General features: G+C 40.6%; 1 protein-coding gene across 1 annotated transcript in view; it reads right to left on the bottom strand.

The window, feature by feature from the left end:
• The window catches only part of Rgmb (repulsive guidance molecule BMP co-receptor b), a 28,328-nt gene extending 7,509 nt beyond the window's left edge, over nt 1-20,819 (bottom strand). Inside the window, exons 1-4 of the mRNA XM_005326137.5 lie at nt 20,212-20,819; nt 19,167-19,242; nt 15,493-15,758; nt 9,646-10,154 (exon numbers count right to left, since the gene is read on the bottom strand). Of these exons, the coding sequence (XP_005326194.2) occupies nt 9,646-10,154; nt 15,493-15,758; nt 19,167-19,171 (780 nt within the window). The 5' untranslated portion in view covers nt 19,172-19,242; nt 20,212-20,819. The remainder of the gene's footprint in view (nt 1-9,645; nt 10,155-15,492; nt 15,759-19,166; nt 19,243-20,211) is intronic.
• Between the last annotated feature and the right edge of the window lie 6,715 nt (nt 20,820-27,534).

Below are 27,534 nucleotides of genomic sequence, written 5' to 3'. Positions count from 1 at the left end.
TCTGGGTATAATTATAGGCTGAAAAAACAGCAGACTGTGAGGGAGAATGAGACTATACCCTTTCACTCTTACATATGGGAGGGGCAAGAGCTGACAACAAGACCTCTAGAGAGAACAACAAAACCATTCTAACAAGAGCACACGCTTCAAAGAAAAAAATCAGGTTTCAGCTCTATTCCCAACACACTCAAATTCTATTTCTGAGGGTCAATTTCTCCAAAAGTTGAGAAGTGAAAACCTGGGAAGCTCTGAAGCTTCAAAGGCAGCAGAGGGCTTTGAGGCACCTTCCTTGCCAATCTTCCCTAGCTCCACCTGCCCATCTTTTAGGGTAAGTAGAAGTCTGGATCTCAGCTGAAGCAGAGCTACTTCTACTCCCTTCAGGAAGAGAGGCAACTGTCCTGTGGTTACACAAAATTGCAGGAAGATTAAAAAAAAAAAAAAAAAAAAAAAAGCAAGCACACTTATTTAAAAAAAAAAAAAACTTTCAGTCTGAACAATTTCATGCAAAACCCACGAAGGTTTTATATGCACCAGAAAAAATGTTGGGCTGGGAAATATGTGATGTCACTGACAATTTTCCTAAAAAAATAAGGAAGACAATCTGTTAGGAAGTTGTGAACTCAGTGAACTGGAATGTAATTTTACTATCACAATTCAGCCTATATATCAAATATCTTAGAGAAAAGACACAGAAAAGTACAAGTTGTTCAAAAATTTTATTGGACTAGGATTAGATACTAACAGTAAGATAGTACATGTGTTTACAAGCTGAATGGCTGATTTTAAATATTATCATCATAGACGCCTTTTAAGGCTTAACTGAGACCAAAAAAAAAAAATCCTACAACCTTCAAAACATATACCAAAATATGTAGGTTTCTCTACTCTCAGGTCTCCTTCCATGGAGCTCTATTCTTGGAGCACTTGCAGGAAGGCTCCAGAGAAATGGAATGGATCACACTTATTCTTCAGTATTGCTGTAGGTAATAAATACATGCAGGAACAGGGGCTGCCTTGGCTGCTCGAGGGGTACTTGGCAGCAGATGGAGAAAGAAAAAGCCAAACCAGAAGGGAAGGACACCCACAGCTGAAGGCTGCTAGGGTGGTCCGGAGAAGCATCAAGCTCACTGGCTGGAAAGAACATTCAAGAATGAAAGGGAAGCTGGCCCAGGGATGACACATAAAAGGGACAGGCACAAAAATGCTGACTTTCAAAGAGTATTTTCTATACACTTAAAACAAGGAAAGCTGAAGCACAAATAGGCACAGATACAGGGAACCTGGCCAGCTTCCTTCTATACAACAGAGTAACGTGACACTGAGCAGGAGGAGGAGAGGCCTCTAGGCCTGTAAGTCTCAGTTATTCCAAAGACTCCAAAGAGATTTTTTCCCCTCAGCTTGTCTGCTGTGCTCAGACTCCACTGTGAAGAAGCCAGCTCCCAAAGGAGCTCCCTATGCTTACAGATGTGAAGGTAAGCACGTGAGGCCTGCCTTACAAGCCTGGGCTGCCACTCCTTTTTAGACTAGAGGCTAAAAATATTTTGAAAGGTGAGAGCCTGGGCTGGAGGCAGTAACACTTAGTTGCTCAGAATTTGCCCCAGAAGGTCTTGCCTTCAGGCATCCCCCTCCGGATGGGAGCTGGGGGGACAGGGCATTGGCAAATGCTCTGTGCCTGGGTTCAGTGTGGTTTTTCCCAAAATGGGTGGCAAAGAAAAAACTACAGCCTTTTTGATCACTTCTGGGTTTTGGGAAGTGAGAAAAAAAGGTAAAGCGTCTTCACTAAACACTCACGCCTTGTCATTTCTAAGATTAAGGTCTTTTTCTCCTCTTCTTTTTGTAGTACTGGGGATTGAACCAGGGGCACTCACAACCACTGACCTATATCCCCAACACATTTATTTATTTATTAGGTACTGGGATTTGAACCCAGGGCCTCACACATGCCTAGGCAAGCACTCTACCAACAAGCTACATCCCAGCCCTCTTTATTTTTTGTAGTAGTTTTTCTGTTGGCTTCAGTTAAGGTGGAAAAACAGTTCGTCTTAACTGAAGGCCAGGGCCTTGTGCATGTGAAGCAAGCACTATACTTAGTGAGCTATATCCTCAAGCCTATTTTTTAAGTTTTGAAACAAAGACTATGTTCCCCCAGGACAGCCTCCAACTTGTGATCCTCCTGAGTGAGGATTATAGGTGTGTATGCCCATATCAGGCTCTAAGTTCAATATCAAACCCCCATGGTTACAACAAACAAACAAACCCCTTGAAAATTTAGGAATGAGGTGATAAGAAGTAGTGACCATGTATTTCAAGAAGCCACTTAAAGGAATGCTACCCTATAATATCCCTCTATCTTCATTTTCCCTGGGCAGAGATAGAGAATGACATCAATACCTCATAGGTACACATGGGTATGTGTGTGCTTGTGCACACACGACTTAAATGGAAAGATAAACCCCAACGCAGTTTCAGGAGCACATGTAGAGCAGATGAAAACTTCGAGTTTAAATGCTGTCATATCAATTCTATCCACAGCACAGACACCATATTCCAACATGAAAGAGCCCCACCAGAATTAGCCAAATGTTCTTTCAGCTCCAACTCTCAAAATAACCAGCCTAGTGGAGCATAAAGAACTCCCTTCTCCACAGAAACAATTCACCTAAAGTTCTATCTAGACCCCAAAGGACCATGTTTTTAATGCAAGGTTGTTTAGTTAAAGTCTGTATCTTAGACGCACGTTAGCTGTTCTTGTTACTTATCACTTAAGGACAAGTTCTTAAGTTACCCCACCTCCTAGAACACAAAATTCAAAACAGTGGAAGAGCAAGTTCTTCCGCAGTCAAAACAAATAAAGAAAAAATGTTTAAGTAGCATTTTTCATTGTTCAACATTGTAGGTAACTTTTTACATGCCACATTCCACATGGGCAGAAACTGTTTTGTTCGCCTTAACTGAAGCCAACAGAAAAACTACCAACGATCCACTGTTTCAAAACTACCAACGATCCAATGTTTCCTTCTCGCCCCTTCCCCTGAAAATGTTGATGCAAAGAAAATTCAACAGGGCAGAGAGAGAGACATTTGGAAATGTGACAGAAAAACAAGTTCTAACTCTCAGCTGAGTATCTGCCTTGGCCTGGTGCCTCTGGTTTAAACTACAGAGGGGTGAAGGTTTGTTTTAAAGCAGCAGAGACCTATAGGATCCTCATGGATTCCTGCCTGGTTCGAGAGTCCTTGGGTTAATTTCACTTACAAATGGGGAATTTTGAAGGTCTCCTCCTTCCAAACTATATCAGGGACAGAAGAAGACACCAGGGATTAGAAAGCCTGTAAAAGACTGTTACTCAGAGTTATGTTAATGCATACAGAGAATATAAAAGTGTGCCCTTTTGGAAAAGTGTAGCATAATGAATAACCAAGGTTTGCCCATTCACCTTACAAAATGACTTTTCAAACTTCTAGGTTCATTATATGGCTAACAATTTCTCCTCCTTTCTCTGCTTTCTTTCACCACATGTACTCTGAATCTTTTTTTTTATTTTATTTTATTTTATTTTTTTTTACCTCCAGGCACTCTACCGAAACTATATGAAGCAAAGTTAAGTAGTTCCTGGGTCTAAGACCTTATAATCCAGTACAAACAAGAGCTGTGCAGGAAATAGAGAAGGACAAATAAGAACACTGCCACCTGGAATTGGAGCTGATTTCTGCCCTTCTAAAACCTGTCCTTTAATGTTAAAAGAATTGTTTCTATAATAAAGTCAGGAAAGATAAGAATGTGTAACATATGGTTTCAGGAACATTTTAAAGATAAAATGGGATCCTAAAAAATGACTAAGAACTGCTAACTGTGGAAACATCAATGCAAGTGAGGGACCACCTTGACTGTGGGAGGTGGAAAGAAGGTGTGCCAAATCCCAGGAGTAAAAATTTGACTTGTGAAAGCAACCAAGGCAGGGGTGTGCCCTGTTGATGGTTTAGGGCAGGTTTTTGCAGCAGCTGCTCTCTCTGGCCTGCTCTCCCTACCCTTTGTGACACTCTGTCAGCCTGCAGAGTAATGTCGCTAGGAACAAACTTATGAATGCAGCTCACCAATGTGCTACAAAGAAACTCTGAAAACAGATGTGCTTATATACAAACCCCACACTTCTCCACTGAAAACTATAAATTTCAGTTATGTGCTTACATTCAGGCAGAGGCTACCATTCACCCCTACATCTCTTAAACACAGTGGTTCTTTTAATACCTAGTATTGCGAATGTAGCACCGAATGAATGACACATTTTATCAGACAGATTATTATATTTAGGATGGGTTATAACTACAAACTCCTTTCCCATATGTTCCAATGTGTCTCAATGAGTCTTATAACTTTTTAGTGTCTCTATATAGCAAAGTAGATCACCATAAGGGATTAATTTCTACGAGACAGCAATAATTACCTGAATAATACATGGGATAATAACAAAACTAAAAACCAATCTCAAATTTAAAGAATTACAATTATTTGCAAGACAGTTTGTTCTGTGAAAGTGCTCTATATTCCCTAAATTTTGTGTCCTCCCTGCATATCAACACCACATGCATGAATGTCACCCATACATTTGAATCACAATTCTGCCAGTGAGAAGGAGGAGCATCTTTCTCAGCCTATAAAAATGAAAGGATGGCTACTGTGTAGCTTACATGGTCTTGGAAGAGATGCTAAAAACATAATGGGCCACAAAAATAAATAAATAAATAGGTGTGGGGTCAAGAGAGGACAAATTTCTAAACACTGATCCAGAGATATACTTAAAATGACAGTTGAAAGCCTTTGCAATGCAGTTAAGTCTGGATGATTGTGTAACCAATACAGAATGATCCAGAACACTGGTTTGCCTGTCCATATGATACTGTGGAAAAATACCAACATGCTAAGAGGCATCAGAAAGGAAAAGCAGACTTACCTCATGTCTAGGAGCCTACATGAGAATGGAGATTCATTACCATGGAAAGCCTTGCATTATACAGTTTGAGGAAGACATTAAATGAAAATGAACAAAACTAAGTTTTTCTACATCTTTAGCATCTGTAGTAAAGTTCCAGAAACTTCTAAGAAAGTAGCTACAGAATTTGAAATTTCTGGATAATTATGGAATTAAACACCACACACACACACACACACTACCTGATGGGTAGGGCTTCCTAATGTGTTTTGGACAGGTACTGGGTGCTGCCATGGGATTACCAGGAGCTGGTAGCTCATTGCAGGAGCAAGGGTTTACAAGGCACCTCAGAGAATCCACACTCCAGGTCAGCAGGAATTTGGTTTGGTCAAGCACAAAAAGCAGACCCTTTCCCAAATGCCAGCTACTTTAGGATAAACTCCTTCTTCCACCCAAGGATAAAATTCAGTAAAACAGGTAACAGATCACAAAAAAAATTGTTACAGGGCCTACAATTTGTAATTTTGCTTTACTAAGACTGAAGAATAGTACAAGAAAGCCAGAGTGGCAGAAAGGATATGACTACATTAAAACTAAAGGAAAGATAAAGCAAAAGCATTCAAATTGATTGCAAATACCAATTACTAAAAATCCCACCATTGTTTGGATTATAATTTAGTAACAAATTCCTGAAATTTCATTGAAAAGGAATCATTTAAAATGCACTTCAAAGACTAGTGTATTTTGTTTGGGGTTTGTTGTTGTTGTTGTGCTTTTCTGCAGTGTTAAAGATCAAACCCAGTACCCTGAACACAATAGGCAAGAATTCTACTATTGACATACGCCCCTAGTTTTGGTAAGGGATAATTTTTGCTACTAGAAATACACTGGTAAAGTGCAGAATCCTTCCTTAAAATAATTTACCCGCTCATCATTTCCTGTGCTCATGGTGTACACAGATCCTTACTGAATACCTTTGTTTGAAACAGAGCCACACAGATACACTGAATGAACTAGGGTTGAGACTAAGGGGGTGGCAAAGAATGTGGAAGAGAAGGAACAGAACCCAACCACTTTCACCAAAAGATGATCTGGCTCTCTTGCGAGTATAAGGCCCAGGAGAGCTAATGACATAGGTCCTCTCTGGAGCCTACAAAGTATGGGTTACCTCCTCCCTCCAAACAAAAACTGCTTTTCTTGCCAGTGTAGCTAACTATGAGTTCTATGCCCGCCCCTCTCGTCTCAGTCTCCCCCAGTACCTACATGCCTACAGCTGCCTCTCATGACTAAAGGTGGGGAAGATGGCCCAAAGCTGATGTGGATCTTAGCCGAGTTGTGTAGATGTGCCAGAAATCCCTGGAGCTCTGGGGTGGAGAGATGAAAAACCAGCTCTGGCTTTCTCTTCAGTAACACATCTACCTGGCAAGCTGGCCAACTGGTACAGACTGCTTCAGAGAGCCGAAGCATAGCAGGCTGGCAGAGAGCATAAACAAAAACAAAGAGTCCCCTAGAAAGCATACCTGCGCACACCATGACCACCTGGAAAACAAGCCCTGCTTTTCCCAGAGAAGGCAAGGAGAGGGCCATGGGGCAGAGAGAACAGTGGAGAAGAGGCAACATCACACACCACAGGCCTATCTGCCTTAAAACTGTCACTTGTTAGGGAGGAAAAAAAAAATGCCAAAAATGACCCCTTGAGGACAACTGACTTCCTCCTCTTTCATTCTGCTATTGGTCTTTTTTCCCATTTTGTCTTTTTGTGATGACAGAAAGGAGGTTATTTATAGGCAGGTAGTGCTCACTAAGTTTACTGGAACATGGCTTCCAGAAGAAGCTGGGCTTTCAGAAATGAGTTGTCTTAGTGACCTCACTGAGCAGCATAGCCGGGGTTTAGTGCTCCAGTTTGGTGCTGAAGGCAGGAAAATGAGCGAGCATTAAACAACAATTTCAGTATCACAGCTGGCAAGCCCAGGATCCATGATATCACCAGTTTTCAAACCAGTGACAATGGGCATATGGGTTATTAAAAATGCTTGACCACACAAGGATGCAGTATCTGCCACATGTGGTGCCTAGTTATCCAATAACTGGTCTACACATGTGTGCGAGTTCTCAGTAGGGGGTGGGACTCAAACGAAAAAATCTTGCAAAAGACTTTTTTAGAAAGAACTACAGTACACAACAAGGAGAAAAAATCAAATCTTGTTTGAAATTTGTTTTGAATTTTTTGCCTCAAAGTACTTTTATTTCCATCATTTTTTTTAATGCTTACAGTCTATAAGTCTATTATTTTGGCACTTGATGGGTGAAAAGATATCATACTGCAATATTTTAGGCCTCTGCGTGGTTTCACCAGCACATGTCACACCAGCCTTGAGACAGGCCATCGTGAGTAACCTTCCAGATAATTATGTGGGCTCTGGAGAGAGTTGCAAAGAGGAGGAGGGGGGAAAAGCCCCCTCCCAAAACCCCAAATGAACAACCAGAGGTTGTGAAGCCATAGAGTAATTTGCTGCTAAACAGCATGGTCACCAGATGTGGCAAAATACTTTCCAACAGCGCAATTAAAAAAACCACATACTCTCATCGACCCCTTGAATTTATGTAAGAGGACCACTTTTTGGAATGGGTAAAATCTCTGATAATTACCAAGCAGGAGGAGAAAATAAATAATTTTTATTTATTTATTTGCTAAAAATTATGATAAGTTTTCTAACTGAAATGGAATTATCTTAAGTGCTTCACCGTACATTGTTCCATTTATATAATATTAATACTTGTAAGATTACTGGTTATCCCCCAAATATTTTCATCATAATCATAAAATATGTAGACTTTAAAGTTAAATGATAGAGGTGACATGTGACTGGATGAAAGGCATGGAAAATAAAACTTTGGACTTGTGAAAAACAAAAAACTACTATTTTTGTATTCACACAGCTTTTATTAATCTCTATAGTCTTATCTGAAGTTGATTTTTCCAGTTCTTGATTATTTGAATAACTGATTATGACTTCCTCCATTCCTAGTTCCATTCTTGAAATTTCAGTTATCCACTGACTCTGACTATTCCTAGTTTAGGTGTCCTATGATTCTGCAGGAATGATGAATTTTTGGTTATGGTCTATTTTTTTTTTAAGAATTTATTTTTTTAGTTGTAGAATTTATTTTTTAATTTTGTTTATTTATTTGTTTTTTAATGTGGTGTTGAGGATCAAACCCAGTGCCTCACACATGCTAGGGAGAACTCTCTACCACTGAGCCACAACTCCAGCCCCTGACTATGGTTTATCTTGTAACTGCAAAATTTTTATCTTTACGACATAACTTAAAATAAATACATATTTTGTGATCCACAGAGAAAAAAATTTGCATACTTATGAAAATCAGAGAAAAAAGTTTCTTTTGAGATATAGTATTCCGTAAAGCAAAAGGCAAGCTAGAGCTTTTTCAGAGAGTTAAAGTATAAACATTTTGGAGATCCCCTTAGATGTCTGGACTAGGGTTAACAGTCCTCTTTTCTCAGAGAAATGACTTTTAATCTTAGATTTGTGGCACCCCTGGGTGTCTGCAGATATCTCCTGAGGTGTTATAAAATTACCTCCATAAAATGCCAAGTCAAATAATTAAAATTCATTTTAAAAATATACCGCATGTGTTTGGAGGCAAGGGAGGGTATCCTGGAATCAAAAGAACAGTCATAAGTATTTCAAAAGCTTGATCCCCCCCAATTATATTTTACGCTAAAGCAACTTATGAGTAGATGTAATAAATAAAGGAAATTAAAGCAAGTGAGATGGTCTGAAGCCATATGTAGGGTTTTGTGGTTGGGATAACAGGTAAGGAGGTGGTTTTACTTGGACTCTCTTTTAGTAGAATCAGTTTTATACTTTCTTTGCTAATGATTAAATTAGCATTGGATGGCAATCGGAAACTCCTCTCTACCTATCTGTAGGAAAACACTGGTGCGTGGAAGTAGGTGTCGAAGATCTCTGAACAGTGTTAGTGCTTTTTAAAATAAATAAACATGAGCTATAGACAATGGACAGAAGGCAGTGTAAACTTAATTTTGCCAGCTTTTCCCTTAGCTTCTGATTTATACTGTTAACACAAGGCCCAAGATTACATGGGAATTATATATCACTGTTCTGCAATATCCAATTTGTAACTTCCTTGGTCACCAAAAGGTTAGTAACTAAAACACCATTATGGGTTTGCCATTGGGAAGCTTAGCGTATAGCTATTATGTTTTACTATAGCTTTCAAATCACCAATAAAATATGCTTCCTTATGGGTCACTGCCCCAGGTTTCACAGTTTTCTTTATTCAAAATGCCCACTTCATTCATCTGATAAATCTGAACATGGATTTCTTCAAGAAGAATCACACATATGCACTCAAAAGACATCATGAAAAAAAAAAAAACACATTTTTTTTTTTCATTAAATAGGCCTGCATTTTCTTCCAGGAGAAGTCCATTTCACTGTTTTCTTTTATTTTTCATGTCACTGTCTGTTTAAATTTAGACCCATACTTTATATTCCAAAGCAAGTTCCTTACTAAATTCTTTATCAACTCTGTTAATTGCATCCCAAGAAGACATTAAAATAATAAAGACTCCTCTAAACTAAGCCTTTTATATCACATTTTGAAAGTTGTCTGAATCAAACATCTGGAAGTTATGAGTAGAAAGAAGGAAAACAAGAAAGCACACTTGCCTTATTTGTAGCAGTGGCACTGGATCCAGGGACCACAGGCACATTCGTGACTTGAACTGAAAGGTAATTATTATCTATGAGTGGCCAGGCCCCTTCCACTTTGCACGTTTGGAAGTGATCCTTGAAAGTTCTAAGGTGAGGATCTCCAAACAAGCCACAAAAAAGGTAATTGGGAGGGTTCTGGTCCCCTCCCCTATGTTCTCTGGCTCCTGTGTGGCTGTGATAGTTGCAAGGGTCATGGGTCACTTCAGGGTTGGTAGAGGATGTGGGTCCATCCTTGGAACAGTTCCTCTGGCTCATGAGGTCACTGATACCTAACACAGCAGAATGGTATACCAGGTTGCCACGGCAGGCTTTTGAAGTTCGCTGGGTGCAGCCAGCATAGGCACGCAGCGCCTTGCAAAACTCAGAGTCAAAGCCGTCAATGGCAGAGTTCAGGTGCGAAGTCAGGGACACAAAGTCCGTGGTACATTTCTGGATTCGACACTGGGCCGGCTGTTGGCAGTCACCTATGGGAAAGAAGATAAGACGGACTGTGTAAGTGCTTCATAACTTCCTGAAGTACACAAGAAAGACATTCTCCTCTGGGAAATGTTTGTTCTATCTCATATACTCCTATTTTAAGAAACCTTCAGAAACAGGGTTGTATTGTGATCCCATGTCTCTTTCAAACTAAGCCCAGGAGAAAAACTGTATACAGTTATTTAACTTAAAACTTCAACACATGAGCTACTGTGAGTGAACATTAGTCGTTTGGTGCTCCTGGGTTAAAATGATAAGGGAATAGTAACTGAAATACTTTATCAGGTTATAGATTTTTACTTTAAAGCTAGAGAAAGATTCTCTAGCTTTAAAGTAAAGCCAAAGACACAAACTTTGGATTTTGAAAAGTACATGAATAATTTGCTTTGGAAAGTATTATAAGAGCAGCACTATGTACAAAATCATGATTAAAGCCTCCACATGCAAGGAAGGAGAAAAATCCTAAATTATAGTATGATTAGTTAAAACACCTTTACATGATTTTATATACAAGGTACAGGTTGAAAATACCAAGAAAAAATCCAGGTACTAAGTTATTCTAACTTTCCTGAAACAAACTGGATATAGCCACTGTTTCCTAGTTTCTACAAAACATAGGTGCTCTGTTAAAAAATACAGTGATTCATTTGACCAAGCTATCTATTTATATCTCCCTTAACATCGCTGACACTCTAAGATTCCAGCTCTCAAGCAGATCACAAGTAAAAGGGCACTAAATAGAAAAGTACATGCTGAAATTATGCTGCGCAGATGATCCAACCATGTTTTTTTTTTTTCCAGAAAGAGATTCAGAGAACTATAAAGCACAGAATTCCCTCAGAATATATAGACCTTATATATTTTCCCCCTTAAACCAGCCTCCTTATAAACCTAATAATTTAAACAAAGCTAAAATGAAGGAATAAAACCCCAAGTATTACTGTCCTGTAGTTTTTAGAAAAATTGATTTCCAAAGTATCTTTTTTGCCACTAGCCTCTCAAACAATTTATAAAACCTCTCCAAAACATACAGAAAATCCACAAAAGCTGAGCACAGTGGTACACACCTGTAATTCCAGTAACTCAGGAGGCTGAGGCAGGAGGATTGCAAGTTTGAGAGAGCCTCAGCAACTTAGGCTCAAAGCAAATTAGCGAGACTATGTCTCAAAATAAACATAAATAAATAAATAAAAAGTGTTGCTCAGTGGCAAAGTAGCCTTGTACCATTAAAAATCACAAGAACAAAAAGAGAACTGACAAGAATGACAATCAGTGTTGTGTGCCAATCGATTTAATATTCTGTTTCATAAAGTGGGAACAACAGACTTACTGAAAAGATAAATTCTGGTCTTTATCATCAGTCTCAAATTATATAGAAATGAACTGTAATATATATTTATGTTACTTAAGAAATTTTATGTCTTTAAGAAATAGAGGAAGCCTCTTCATCCCTTCAAGTTTTGGGTTCCTTATCTGAGAAATGAGGATGCTATTCTAAGATGAATTTTGGGAAAGGGGAGAGTCACCACCAGTGGAACTACTCATAAATATTTATTTAAATATATAAATATTTCAAATATTTCATTTTAGCAGTTTTATTTATTTTTTTTTGGTACCAGGGATTGAACCCCCAGGGGAACTTAAATACTGAGCCACATCCTCAGCCCATTTTTATTTTTACACAGGGCCTTGCTAAGTTACTGAGACTGACTTTAAACTTGCAATCCTCTGCCTCAGCATCCCGAGCTGCTGGGATCACAGGTGTGCGTCATCACACCTGGCCCAATTCTTTCTTTCTTCCTTTCTTTTTAAAATTCTGAGACAGGGTTTTGCTAAATTACGGAGATTACAAGTCTGCATCACTGCACTCATAGTAAACTGCTTTTAATTGGAATAACATAGCCTGCAATCTCTGTTTCTAGCTTTAATAGTGAGAAAAGGATGGGCAGGAACAATCACTGATGACAATTTTGTCAATATTTTAAAATTTCAAAGACCAAGGAAGAAAAAATATTGTACTCTAGACTTTGTATTCAGTTTAATCTGAATAAAAGAGAATATCAGGATTATTTTAATATTGTGGAGCTGTGTACTTAGAGCAATCACTAAATCACTTTAAAAAAAAAAAATCACAAAATCACCTTCATATGTTTGGCCTATTTTAAGCTTTCTCAGTCCAAAGCTGACCCAAGCAGCTCCAATATTGTTGTAATTAATTCCTCTCTCCAAAGCAGATCAAGTCTATTGGTGCTAAAAACAAAAACAAAACAAAAACCTTCCCAAAGGCTTTAAAGCCATTTTACAGATAGGAAAACCAAGGCAAAGGGCTATTAAAGGCCTCTTCCTAGATGGATCACAAGCCAGGGTGTGATTAATGTTCTTCAAATCTCCTTTTCCTTCCACCACAGCTCATGCCTCCTTTAATTTCCCATCTCTTAACAACAGTAGTAAATGACAGCTGAAAAAAAAAAAAGTCCAATGTAACTGTTATATTACTTTTAAAATCATATTCATAGCAAATAGAAAGCAAAAACTAAAAACAGGGCCATGATCTCTCGGTAATGAACAGTTCTTATATACTACAAATAAATGACAGCACAAAAAAGTTTCCGCTAAACTTTCAGTGCCTATTTGTTCTTTTTTATGGTCTATAAAATCTATCTGAACATACATTTACTTATAATTATCATAAAATATCAAAAGTAAGAATGCCTTGGAAATATAGATGCAACTGTTCAGAAGGGAAAAGAAGCAGACTTTAGACTGCTTTCTTCCCTTTCCTTTATTCATCCCCAACCTCACTCTCAAACTTTCCATTTTTCATAGCATATAGGTGCTGATTGCTATGAGAAATTTCATGCAAAATGGAAGTGCTTCTTCAGAGAAGGTTTCTAACAGCCTTTTGTTATAAAGATTATTGGATGGAGAAGGGCTACCTAGAGAGAAAAGTGCTTTTGGGTCAGCATTTTCAGCTCCATCTCAGGCTTCTGTATAATGACTAATTTGTAGCATACACCCAGAAATATCCAGGCTTCATGAATTTATAATGACAATGCACACTTTGCCTGTTACAGGCGGTAAAGTAAACCTCCTGTCAAAATGCCAAGACAATGCAGAGTAGAAACAATCTCAAGGATGTAGCCAAGAAGGCCATGAAGTGTATGAGTAAGCAAGTAACTTCCATATTGGATCTCCATTTAGGAACTGCAGAGGTTTGCTAAAAATAAATACACACGTTATGTATATGTAAGTAAACAAATGAAAGCTATTTCTCAAGGGCAGAATTCTAAATTCGCAGTTACAGATTTCTTCATTTTGGGGTTAAATCATCTACAATCAGTGTGATAGTATTTTCATGCCAGTTACTGAAAGTGCTAAAGGACTTGTAGGTCTAGTGCTTTCATTTCATTATTTTTTAGTGAATCAGACATAAAGGCCTCACCATTCAAGACAGTTTCCTTAATGTCAGGACTGCATGTGCGAATCTGCAGCACAATCACCAGTTTATAATAAAAGAAAGGAGATATGCTGAAGCTGAATTGAGTGAACCATATGGGGTGCTGAGGCAAATGATATGGATCCAGACATAAAACATATGGTAGTCCATCTGCAAAGAGCACTGCTAGGCTTCCTACTATGGGAAACAACCCCTGCATTTCAATAACATTCTTTTCAAAGAGATCTCTCAAAAGGAGCCCTCTTTTCTATAACCAGATTAATTGTCTATTTCCAACAAATTGTCCATAGAAATTACGCCCCATAGCACTTGAAGTTGAATCTAATGATGACTTTAGTAAGGGCACACTGAGATAATGATAGGAGCTTTATGTTCCAAATTCTTGAATTTCCCAAACCAATTTCATATGCCTTTCATAGGCCAGCATGGAAATCTTCAAGAACCACATTTGGATCCTGTCATAGGACCCTATGGCAACTATGGCAACTATTGGAAACAATGTTCAAGCAGCCACAGGTTGGTGGGGGAGGGGTCCACCCTTCACTTCAGTTTCCATATAAAGAATGTATACTTTTGGCACTATAAGCATACTCCCAACCCCATACACTTGCTTCTAAATATATCTTTTGGCATATTAAGAATTTTTCACAAAATTGTAATGCACATTAATATTATTTTCTAAGGTGCTAAAGCTACTAATGAAAACAATCATTCTAAAATTCTCTACTACATTCTTTATTAAGACTTCAGTTTCCCCAAGTGACAGTATTAAAATGCAGCTACTACACCACAAATGCAAAGTTAGGCAAACTGAATTAAGTCGTTTCCTTAAATCTTAAACATTGTTTTCCATTACTTAAAAATACCTCCCAGATTTTTAGAACCTCTGATTGTGACTCAATAAATAAGTAAAAATTTCTCCGCACAGTTGGGTGGCGTTAAGGTTCATGATTCTTCAATCAGCGCGTTGTGACTGCTGTTAACATAAACATAGGACAAAACGTCCCAGGAGGAAAAGAAACTTATCAAATGTCCTGTTGTTTTCAAAATAAAATCTGCGTTTAAAATTTGAAATTAATATAAAAATTCTTTAAATTCCTCATTTGTAAATAGCGTCTTGGATTTCAATGAAAACTCCCCCCCCCCACCCAAAAAGAAACATGGGCATCACACGTTAGCAGGGTCCCTAAGAACTCATTCCTTAAGGCAGCCTCAACAGGGCAAACGCCAACCTCCAGAAGGCAGCATGCTATCTGTCAACCTCTCCTGGAACCCGAAAACACGCGACTAGCCACGAAGCATGAGTTTTGCAAGAGAGGCAAAACGCTGAATTAAAAGCAGCTTTGCTAAAACCGAAAGAAATCCCTGTTCAAATAAGTTTAAGTTTCTTCAAGATTAACCCCCAGGATTTTAAAGTCTGAAAATCTTTCCATCTGGTGGGCTTCCTTCGCCTCGCCGCCACCCCCAGCTCCAGAGAAGCAGTACAAGGCTCCTTGTCTCCACTTTGAGGCGGCGGCGGCGGAAACCTGATCCGAGCCTGACTTTCAGTAAACACCAATGCAGAGAGCAATAAAGCATCCGGAACATTTGTCTCGGGCGCACAGTCCCCGCCCGCTAAATCTTTGATAAGCTGCTCTAGGACGGGAGATTTATCAATGGTCCGAGACGGTGGCAGGGAGGGCAACCGAGAGAGGGCTTTCTCTGCGCCTGGGCGCGCCGCGAGCCGGGCCAAGGTGCGTGCACCGGGCTCCAGAGGCCTTTCCCGGCGCTCCACGTTGCCCTATGCCCCGGAGAGCGCTTTCGGGACTCAGGCTGTTGGAGAACAAAGCCCTCGGCCCGGGCCTGGTTCCCCCCCGCGCGCGTCGTACCTGCGTGGAGCAGCCCGAGGCTGAGCAGCAGTAGTAGCAGCAGCGCCAGCGGCGGCGGGCAGAGCCGGGGGCGGCGGCGCTGCTCAGCCCCGGCGGCAGCGGCGGAGGCGGTGGCGGCGGCGCAGGAAGGTGCTGCTCTCAAGCCCATGCCCGTCCATGCAGGTCTCCTGGGCTCGGGCGAGGGCGGTGGTGCGGGCGCCGTGGCGGGTCCGGGCCCGTGGCTGCGGCATGGGCCGGGGAACACGCCTCGCTTCCTCTTCTTCCTCCTTCAGGCCAGCGTAGAAGATGGGCCGCCGCCACCGCCGCAGCAAGCGGCGCGCCGCGGGCGGAGCGAGTCGGCGGCGGCGGCAACGGGGAGCAAAAGCATCACGGTGGTCGGAGACAGCGGGCGAGAAGAGAGAGGCAGGAGAGAAGATACAAAGATCGTGAGCGAGTGCCGAGACCAGCCTGGAGAGCGCGAGCGCCCGAGCCGCGGCCAGCGTGGGCTCAGCGGGCGTGGAGTGCGGGCGTGGACCTACAGGAGGGGCACCAGCCCTGGCGAGCAGCAGCGGGCCGCCCGGATATCTGCACGGTGGCCCGAGCGGTCAATCAATCTCAGCTCCGCACTGCCGCCCCGCCCCACTCTGCACCCGCCAATCCGCGCTGCTCCATGCCCCCAGGCAGCACCCCTTTCTTCCCTTCCCATTGGCTGCGAGCGCGCGTCGGCCGGGCCCAACCCGCCACTCTCAGGGCTCAAAGCGTCCGCCCCCGTTCTACCTCCCGCCTCTCGCCTCCCGCCTGCTGTGTGTAATTCGAGTTCCGCGTCCGCAGGCTGCGGGTCGTTTTTCGGCTCCCTCGTCGGCCTCCCTCTTGCTCGTTTTTCCTTTCTCTCCTCTACCCACTTCCTCTATTTACTGTTTCCTTGCTCCCAACTAGAACTGCTGACTGAGCCACTCTCCCTCTTGCTGGAGTTACAAGGGAACAGCCCCTTGACCTCCCTTCGAATTAATGTGATCGGGTTCAGCTTCCTCCACGTTTTTTGGTGGTTTGTTTTTAATCCCTCCCCACCCGATTCTTCCACGTCCTACCCCCGCCAATTCCGGCTTCAGGTCCTTGGCGGAAGCCGGTTCTTTAATCTCGTACTGTGCAGCAGGTCCCCTCTCAGTCAATAACACCTGCGGAACCTCTTAAGCTTGTTGCGGACGCTTGGTAAATCAAGCTCCGAGCCGCGTTGGAAATCTGCTCTGCGGTCGGAAGCAGATCAGATAGGCCAGGAAGGTACCGGCGAACTCCCGGGTAATGTTAGCAGGCGACTGAGTGAAAAGCTTACAAGGTTCTGGTTTCTTTGACATTTCCCTGCCTCGAAGCGGTGAGGAGGGTCTGAGAGTGGATGGACTTCAACGTGTGCCGTTACAGTGTAGTTAGATTAATGAGAATGGTGAGGTTTTATGCAGCATAATTATGCCACGTTTTGCTTTTGCTCAGTGGCTTTTTCACACATTTTCGGTCTATGAGATGAATTCAGTGAATAGTCAGTTTCTACTTTTTAGATTGGATGGGTCCAAAAATTAAGGAAATAAAGGAGACCAATGGTCTGCAGGGCAAGGGGGCTACCAAATGGAGACAGGAAAGCAGTTGTGAGACTGATGATGGGATCCAATCTGTTATCAGTAGGTGTGAACTGCTATCTACTCTCAAGAATGGCCTCGAGACTGGAGGCCACTTCATACTCTCTGACCTCTGCCTTTCCCTAAACCACGCAGGGCTGCCTTTTTAAATCCAATTACTGTACATCAAAATTGCAGTTTGCAACTCTACCCGCTACATTACTCAGAATCTTTAATTAGGAATTTCATATCAACCACAGATATGCTAATATTCCACATATTACAGTGTGCTAATCAATGGACTAGGATAATTGGGGGGCAAACCTTAGGTCTCACCAGCTTACTCATTAGACACATTATGAGTTGCTCAAACCACTAGGTTCCTAATGAAGCATACCCATCTTTTTTACTGTAACTTTTCATTACTTATTACATACTATGATGACTCAAGTAGTAAACACACCTTTCACTACCCACAGTATAATCCAAACCTTGTATCTATCTTTAATATCTTAATGATAGCTTCAGAGCTGCCTGGAGAGATGGCTTTTAGTGGGACTTGGGGTTTCTGACATTTTTAGATAATATCATGGACTAAATACTATTAGAGCAAAAATTAGTTTCTTGCAATTACTACACATAATCCATGAAATACAGTTCACAAGATGCTAGTAAATGTCTTTTTAAAATTAATCATATATGGCACTTTGTTTTTGAAAGCGTTTCACTAAAAAGACACAATAAAATGTACCTCCCCTTAAATCAAGTTTTAATTCTGTCCCCATGAAAAAAATTCCACTTTATTCATATGTCAAAACATATAACCAGCTTGGCTAATTTCAGCTACTGGGAGACTGAGGCAGGAGAATCTCAAGTTGGAGGTCAGCCTCAGCAATATAGCTAGTCCATCAGGACCTTATCGAAACTGTCTCAAAATTAAAAAAAAAATAGATTTTTTTAAAGGACTAGGTAAGTAACTCAGTGCTCCTGGATTAAATCAATACCCCACTCACCAAGTATAACCCAAAGTTAAGTATCAATAAATTCAATTTGATTTGGGTCTTGGGTCTTTCTGCTGGTGACTATGTTTTTCGTCCCCCGCCCCCTTTCTTCTTTTTTCCTTCCTGGCCCATCCTGTTTCTTAAATAACGGGGTGATCAAGATTTTCTTATCAATAGAGGGCGTCCTGGAGTCACTGCAAATCCTGATACGCGAAACAACTGTTCTTCAGAGGAAAAACTTCATCTCTTCTAAGGTGCTTTATTGCTCCTCTGCTGTAAAATTTGACAAGCTCAAGATTTATAAGCCTAACAATTCACTTTTTATTGCTACATAAGTGTTCAGCCGCTAGAGGAAAATGCTAATTTTCACAATTAAACCACAAGGTGGTTCCTATTTTCAAGACATTAGGTCAGTTGACAAACTAGCGGGTAAATCTGGGCTGTTAGCAATACTTGGAATAGGTTTGCTGAAATAGTCGTTTATATACTCAAGCTCGTGTGCTTCAGGTTAAGGCTTTTTGTACTCTACAATGAAAAATCTGGGAAAGGAGCTGGAATACAAACATTTAATTGATGATTTGTAATAGTTTCATATTTTAATTAGGAAAAAAATTATGAGGTGATTCACAATTTGAACATCTGACACATCCACGCTGTTTCTTGCCACTCATACTTTCTCCCTTCCTCATTGTTTTCAGGAAGGAAAGATGAGACCAGAACATACTTTCAGGGGACCTAGCAAAGCATACCACGCATGAACGTGCAAATGGATAGAATTAAAACACACGAGAGAAACATTAAAGGACTCTAAACAAGATGCGGTTTCATTTCCTGAACTTAAACGTGACGTCTTAACTGTTCCCCAGTTACTACATCTCCATTTCCAGAAATCTAACAGGAGTATCTCGGTTTTCTTAATGGATCGCCTAGGGCAGAAGAACCAGGAATCAGACCCAGAGTTGCGATTTGTGCAACCTATTGTAGGATAAGCGCTCCTCGGCTGCCTCCCGGTCCACTGTCGAAAAGCAGTGGCTGAAATAGCCAAGTCCAAGAGCCCAGCGGCAAGCAGTTCGTGGTTTGTACTTACATCATTCTTAACCCTTCCGCTCCTGGAGAGGGCTCGGCGGGATCAGGGGGTCCCAGAGCTCCGGAACACGCAGGACCTGGGTGTGAGAGAAGAGTCCCAGAGCTCGAGGCGAGCGCTGAGACCCCGGTGGCAGAGAGCCCCGGGTGTGCAAGGGGTTCATCACCCGCGCGTACACAACCGGCCCCCTGCGATCCCTGTGGGCTCCGCCGCGGCTTGCACTGCTCAAAGCGGCAGGTGCAAAAAGCATTTGGAAGCCGCTTGCCAGCGCGTAGAGGTAATGCGCTTCCTGTCCATTTATCTCAGGAAACCAGCTCAGCCTTCCCTTCGAAACAAAATTAACCTCTCATTAGCCAGCCACGCACTCCCAAGAAAGCCTTAAAAGCTTTACCAGCTCACTAATGTATTTAGTCTTTTCTTCCAGGCAAACGCAGCCGCGGCCATGACTAACATCAGCCCCGGGGGTTCCTCTGAGCTGCCCCAGGAGCCTAGTGCCTACTTCTGTTTAGCCTGAAGTCTGGGAAACTCTGGCCAACCCGCATCCTAGTTTGTAGTAACAGGCAGACCCGACACCCCTGAACGTACTTCACGTCAGAAGCCTTCAGAGCAAGTTCTCACTAATTTCATGGGCGCCCTTCACCAAACCCTTAGTTTCACTGTCCTAAAGGAAACAGAAAGGGCACTTGGGAAGAACTTCAACGGCCTGTTGTCCTCGGGTAGTGGGCGCTGACTGTCCATTGGAGCGCCAGTCCTATCCGCAGTGGGTGCGGGTAACGTTGATGGAGGGCAAACGGGCCGTGTAAGCTAGGATCTAGCCTGTTCCAGGCTTGGGGAATCAAATGTGGTCCTAGGTCTGCAAGTGTTGAAAAGCGGCCTTTGGGAGAGCAGGGTTTTCTCACCATGGCCCCCCGCCGCCCTGGGGCTGGCAGATTTATACCACACAGGTGGATGGAGACCTAAACAAAACAGTCCCGGTCGGTCGCTGCCTGCCGCTCGCCCTCCACGTCCCCCTGGCCCACCGCAAACTTCAACAAAATAAACAACTCACCACAGGCATTCCCTTGTCTGCAGCGCGACGCTTGCCAGCTGGGAAAATAAGCCGCAAGCCACGCGGCTGAGGCGCAGAAGGAAGGCTGTGCGGCGCCCGCCCCTCTCCCTCAGGTGGGGGGGTGGGCACCAGTACTGCCCGGCAGGAGGGAGGCCCCGCCCCAGGGCCGGCTCTCCCAGCTCCCCGACTCCAGAGTGAGAGATCCGCGAGGGGTCGCGCCCTCGCAGCCAGTGTGATCTCTCGGCCACCTAGGGGAGAGGGCGGGGAGCCAAATCCCTCCCCATGCCCCAACTTCCTCCAAACTGCTTTCTTCCCAGTCCTGCCTCAAAGAGAGCCTGACAGAGCCCCCACTCTGGGCAACCTCTCGCGCCACTCCGCCCCCTGCTGGAGCTACCCTGATTGTTCTAATGGGATTGTCGGGTGGGAGTGTAGGGACAACCCAGACACCCTCCTCTAGCTCCCACCTCAGCTCTCTCCTCTCCCCTCGCCCCTTGCGGGGTCTTGCACAAAGACGCCTTTCACGCCGCCAGCGCCACCCTCTGCGCCGCCCTCCATGCCGGCTGCGCTGTCTTTGCCCACCCGCAGCACCAACCGGATTCCGGGTGGGTAATGGTGCCAGTCGTCGCCGCAGCAGGGCAGTAGCGGGTGCGAGCGGGCTGTTCCCACTAGGCGCCTCCCCACAGGCAGCAGATAGGGTTCCCCTGCCTACAGCCTCCGCGCGCTTTCTCTAGCCGTTCTCCAGGGCCACAGAAAGCACCCCTTCCTCTCCACAAACGATCCTTGGAAGGTCTCGCTAGTGTGTCTAAATATGGGGGTGGTTGGGTGGCAGGAGTGGTTCTCTGGACTTTTGTCAAAATAAGGAATCCAGCGATCTGTCCTGTTCACCTGCGGAGCCAAGGCGACTTCAGTTTACAATTAAAGAAGAACCTAGGATCAAGAAGTGGAAATAACCAGAGGAGAAAGGTCCGAAAGAACCCTCTAAGAACAAGGCGAAGAGAATGTTACAAGGAACAAGCCCACGAAATGTTTGAGGGACGACAGCCTCTTTGATCAGCGCGGAAGGTGTGGAGGGCGTACAGAAAGCGATTTACTTTCCTCCGTAGGCGAATCTTTCGAAGTTGAAAATCAAGCCTCTGAGATATTCAGCTGCAGCTATTCAGCGCGTTCAATGCCTAGAACTAGCGTGCTCTTTTCTCAAGTCAAGGCAAATGTTCAAGCATCTTAGACGCTTAACTGATCCTCTCCAGCCTTTCTTGCCTAAAGTTTCTCCATTTAACTCTAGAGGCAGCATAGGGCAGTGTAAAGAGGGAGGGAGTGGGGATCCCAAAGAAGGGTCTAGTTCTTGTTTTCTGGGTCTGGGACTTGGGCAACTGGTAAAACTAACGTCTTTGAACCTTGAGGTCAAAGAGTGTAAAGGCGCGGGGGTATGGGGGCTAGAGTTGTGGCTCAGTGGTAGAGCACTTGCCTCACATGTGTGCGAGGCGCTGGGTTCCATTCTCAACACCACATATAAATAAAAATAAAGGTCCAGTAACAACTAAGAGATATTTAAAAATAAAAAAAAATGTAAAGGGGCCATGGGGGAAATTCCATGGAAGGAGACTCGTCTTCCTACCCTCTGCAGGTTCACTTTTGCGTTTTCCTATCTTGCTTTATCTCCTCCAAGTGCCAATCAAATTGAAAAACAAATGCAGAGAATGTTTCAAGGTAAATGTAAGATGTATTGAAATATGCTTTTTTAAAAAAAAAATTTAAGAAATAATTCAGCTCCTGGTCCACAGAAACAAGGAATTTTAATGTCCCCACTTGCTTTGCCTTTGAAAAGCCACTCCAGTAATCAGCCAAGCAGAGCTTTGATTTAGAAACTAAAGGCTAGTCTCCTGTGTTTTTCCTTTCCCCTCTACCAACACAAAGACAAGACGCGGCATAAAATAATGATGAAAAAGAGTTCAAAGCGAGCCCAGAGAACCAGTACAGAGAATGATTTCTAATGCAGTCCCAGTCCTTCACTGCTCCCCTAAGCTTTGCAGAGTACGTGAATAACAAGCACAAGTTGTCAGAATCTCTTTCCCGCCCACCCATTTCCTAAGCATTGTTCACCGGAACCTGGATGCTAACTCGTCGGTTGTCATCTAAATGCATTCATGAAATCATATGTTTAATTTTTCCTTAGTTTTATAATACCTAATTCATTATCCACTTTGGAACCTTGAGCCTTTGTTCTCTGGTCAAACATGACTTATTTTGTAGAATCTTCTCTAAAACCAAGGCAAAAAAGGGTGAAATTTCATAATGAAGTATTATTTTTTAAAGTATAAATCTTTTGCTCTTTTAATTTCAACAACAAAATTTCAGAATTGCTTATCTTTCATTAGCAATGCACATGTGCAAGTTTATTCATTAAAGATAATTGTTTTTAACTGTAGAATTTTATGAGGTAGAATGTGATAATTTGACACATAAACACAGTATTAGTGATCAAATCATGGTAGCTAACATGTCCATCTCCTTATACATTTAAAAAATTCTTTGATTAATGCTAATAATTGTACATTCTTATGGGGTACAGTGTGATATTTCAACACATGTATTTAGTATGTACTGATCAAATCAAGGTAATTAACATTTTCATTTCCTTTTTATTACTTTGTTTTTCAGTACCTTTTCAGTGGGGAAAAAAGTTTCTTTTAATAATAGTGGCTAAAAAATTGGAGCTTGGTAGATTCTGTTGCTTTTATTTAAAAATGTTTTAAAACAGCAAATAAAAATTGTATATATTTATAGTGATATGATACTTTGAAATATTCATATATCTAGAATAATTAAATTGGGCTAAATTAATCGATGCATTACCTGATACATTTATCATTTTTTTCTTGTGAGAATACTTAATACGCACTCTCTTGATTATTTTCAAGAATATAATACATTGTTGTTAACTATAGTCACCATTTTGTACCATAGTCCATTGTTTTCATTTGTGTCAATCTCAACATTCATAATGCTCTATTCAAATATGTTGAATCATTCATACATCTAAATAGACCTTGGATGTCCCTTTAGTAAAAAGACATAGCTTGTTTTTTTTTCTCCCCAATTTTTTATCTTGCTCAATCCTTTACAATATTTCCTCCCCAATCTTCCTTGGTCTTTCTTTCTTTTTCCACACCAACCCAAATAAAGCAAATCTCACTCTTTAGTTAAATTTACAAAATTTTTGTATAGACTGTAAAGAAACTTTCTGCTGATACAGTTTATATGCACTGTGTTTTGAATGTCTATGTAAAGGTGATAGCACTTGACCTTTGAACAAATTCAGGTAATGTACACTTTCAGCTCTACAGTTGTCAAGGTCATGGCTTGCTTACTTTTCATGTTTCTGAGTTTTTTCTTCTGCAAATTGTGGGGGTCATCTCAATTAACAAGAAACATACAGAGGGCCGGGTGTGATAGCACACATCTGGAATCCCAGCAGCTTGGGAGGCTGAAGCATGAGGATCACAAGTTCAAAGTCAGCCTCAGCAACTTAGTGAGGCCCTAACTAACTTATAGAAACCCTGACTCAAAATAAAATATATACAAACAAAGGACTGGGATGTTGCTCAGTGATTAAGCACCCTGGGTTTAATCCCTGGTGCCAAAAACAAACAAACAAAATAAATAAATAAATAAACTGGATCCATTTTCTAGTCTTTTTGTTTTGCCTTTCTTGCATATTGTATTAAAATTCTTCTCTAAATCAATTTCAGATTGATACTCAACTTAATAATTTATTTATTTACTCATAGTGATTAAGAATCATTCTTGCTAGTCAGTTACACTTTCTAAATTTTAATAGTTCTAATAATATGGTTGGTAAGAAACAGAATATTCATAAAATAATACTAGAATAAAATGACACTTTAAATATGATTTAATAAATATATTTTATTTAGTTAGATCTTATTTAAATTTATCAAATTCTTTTTTGTTTTGTAGGATTAATGTTTAAACTGAATGAAAAGACTAAGGATATAAGAATTCTACTTTTTAAGGGTGAGATTATGCTTTACTTTTCTCCCCGCTCTATAAGGATACAAGATGACTGTCTTAAATCATCACCTAAGATGGTTAAGGCAAGGAGTTCTGGTACTGTGACTGTTAAAAATGAAATCTCTGGACAAATAAGTCAAAGAACAAAAACAATTAAAAGAGTAACTGGGAGTATAGCTCGGAGTTATGGTACATGCGTAGCACACCTGGATCTAATACCTAGCAAGACAGGAGTGGTGGTGGAGAGAAGGAATGAGAATATACCCTTTAGAACTGTGTACTATCAGCAATAAAAAGCCTGATTTTCAAGAGAAATCCTGCATTTCTAAAAAACCTTGACATGAATATTTTATACATAGGCACATGATAAAATACATAAATGAATGCATATAATGTTAGTAAAGTCAATATTCATAAAGCAATACATGAGTAAAAAAGAATCTTGACAACAATCTCCTTGAAGCACTGGGAAAGTTTCCCCCCCCCCCACTCACTATTCTCACTATTAGAAAGTCTTTTTTCATATGTCATTTTTCATATTTCATTCAGTGTAAAATATTATAACATGAAACAGCAGAGGCTGACCTTTTCTCTATTGTATTTGTGGATTACAGTTGCAGTCATTACATATACAAATGCCCATTCTTATTTTAGATCTTATAATGTAAGTCTTAACAGGCAAAATGTATATTTTTAAGATATTTATACTTTTACATTATATTTTGTTTACAAAAATGGACTTTAAGAAGTTGATAAAGAAGCTTCTTAGAGGTAAATAATAGTGAAGGTCCCATATATGAACCAATTTAGACCTATAGTCATAATACAGGGTTTCTTTGAGGAAAAATAAAATCTCTATCCCCACATTCATCTGCATCCACAATGGCAATAACATTATGAAAACATGAAGAAAAAAAAAAGAATATGCTACAACACCTAAAGTGTGGTGAAATCTAAGACAAATGGTAAATTAAATATCCTCTGACAATCAATACTACTAATTAAGGGTTTAAATTGAGAAAAAAAAACTTAATATATTTTAATATGTAGATGAAATACAATTGTACCTTCTCCAATTTCTAAGGAGACACATTATAACTCAATAAGTTAAAACAATAATAAGGTCAAAGAAATCAGTATTCAAATTATTATCCATACAAAAATATTTAATATTTTTTGTCTTCTTCTATATTTCTTCAGCCCATCATTTCAAATTGTTCAAGTCACATAAGGAGACTTAGCTAACATTTGTGCAAGAAGTAAGGTTACACTGAAGCCTGAGAATCAACCTTAGATGAATACAATGCATGTTCATCAGAAGTTTACATGAAACAAATCTGTCTGAATTCAGAAGTGGGGCTTATTTCCAAAGCAACTAGTTTTGGAGTAGGAAGGGATTCTCAGAGGCCTGTGATCTTGCTATTGGGTTGTTAATATGCTCTTCAGCTGTCCCAGTTGGAACTGTCCATCAGTGAAGAATGTGAGGAATGCATGACTAGTGTAGGCATCTATGGTGAAATACATGAATTTTCCGTTTCCCTGTCTCTTGAGGGTGGGAGGCAGGAGGCTGGCACAGGGCATGGGGATGCATGCTCCCACCTCTCCTGGTAGGCAATCAACATCCTTTATTCTTGTTTCCTATGAAAGAGAGAATCTGATACACATTCATGCTCAAATAGAAATCCTTTACTTCTTTCATTAAACAAAATTTTTTGAGTGATCACTAATGAATCCGACAATCTTTTAAGTCTTGGGTATGCTGCTGTAAACAATTGAAATAAAGTTTTTGTGAATGTGCATTCTGGTTGTGGGAAAATAAACAGGTTAATAAGTTAATAAGCAAAAGTAACTTCAGTAATGGTATGGAGTTTATGGAACAAAGAGTCATGTCAGAGAGTAACCAGAGGTGAGAAGGAGCCATCATTTACATTAAGAACCACACTAATATTTGAATACATTATATTTATGGAATAAAACACAAGAAGGGATTCCAGAAAGAGGTTAAAGTCTTGGTGTGGAAACAACTTTGGAGTGTTAAAGGAAAAGACAAAAACTGTGGCAGAAATTTCTTCCATACCAGAAGAATTTTTAGCAATCTAAGACAGGTAGTTCTGTGATTTCCAATTGAGCTTTGAATGCAGAAGATTTCTTGGTTGTTCCCAAACCTCAGGGAAATAAGGAATGGAAGTATCATTTACTTAGTTACTATTAGGAGTTCTGTCTAGAGTTTATCCTCTGGAGGAACTAATAGCATGAACCCCCACAAACCTGTCTCTGAAACACAGATGATTGTTCTCATTTATAGATGAGAAAATTTAGTTTGAAAGATTTAGAAACTTGCTCAACATATTACAATAAGTAAATATAAATAAATATGTGATATATGATATAATGAATATATAGAAAATTTATTACAAAGATAGAATATTCGAAACAGTATGGTACTGGATTAAAGACAGATGTTATGGAATAGATGATGTAATAGCTGTCTTAAAGAAAGACATAATGGAATGGAATAAAAGTCTATAAATAAATTCAGAACTACCGGATCTGCTAATCTTTGACAAGAAGTTCAAGAATACTCTTGGGGAAAGGATAGTCTCTTTTAACAAAAGTGTTCAGAAAATGGGATATCCTTATGCAAAGAATGAATTTGTATTCCTGTCTCACACTGTGCACAAAAACCAACTCAAATGAATTAAAGACCTAAATATAGGATCTGAAACTACAAAAATCACTAAAAGAAAATACTGGAGAAAGCCCCATGACATTGGGGCTTTCTTAGTAATAATTTCATAGCTATACATCAAAAGCAAAAATAAACAACTGGGACTATGTCAAAGTAAAAAAGCTTCTGGACAGCAAAGGAAAAAAACAGAGTAAAAAAGCAACCTACAGAATTGTAGAATATATTTGCAAACCATATACCTGTCAAGAGGTTAATTTTCAAAATATATAAAGAACTTCTATAACTGAATAGTAAAAAAAACCTAAATAGGCTGATTTTAAAATGATCAAAACACATAAATAGAAATTTCTCCAGAGAAAATACACAAATGGGTAACATGTATATGAAAATAGGCTTAATGTCCTTAATAAGCAGGGAAATGCTAATCAAAATCACAATAAGATAGCTCTATGCCTGTCAGAATGGCTGTTGACCAAAAGAAAAAAGAAAAGCAGCAAATGTTGGCTAGGATATGGAAAAATTGGTACCCTGTTCCCTGTTGGTGGACAGTTGGTATGGAAAATAGTATGGAGATTCCTAAATAAATTAAAAACTGAAGTACC

This window comes from Ictidomys tridecemlineatus, chromosome 1 (assembly GCF_052094955.1).
Source record: "Ictidomys tridecemlineatus isolate mIctTri1 chromosome 1, mIctTri1.hap1, whole genome shotgun sequence".
Taxonomy (NCBI): Eukaryota; Metazoa; Chordata; class Mammalia; order Rodentia; family Sciuridae; genus Ictidomys; species Ictidomys tridecemlineatus.
The sequence above is the reverse complement of the archived record's forward strand: the minus strand, read 5'-3'. Positions and strand labels throughout refer to the sequence as shown.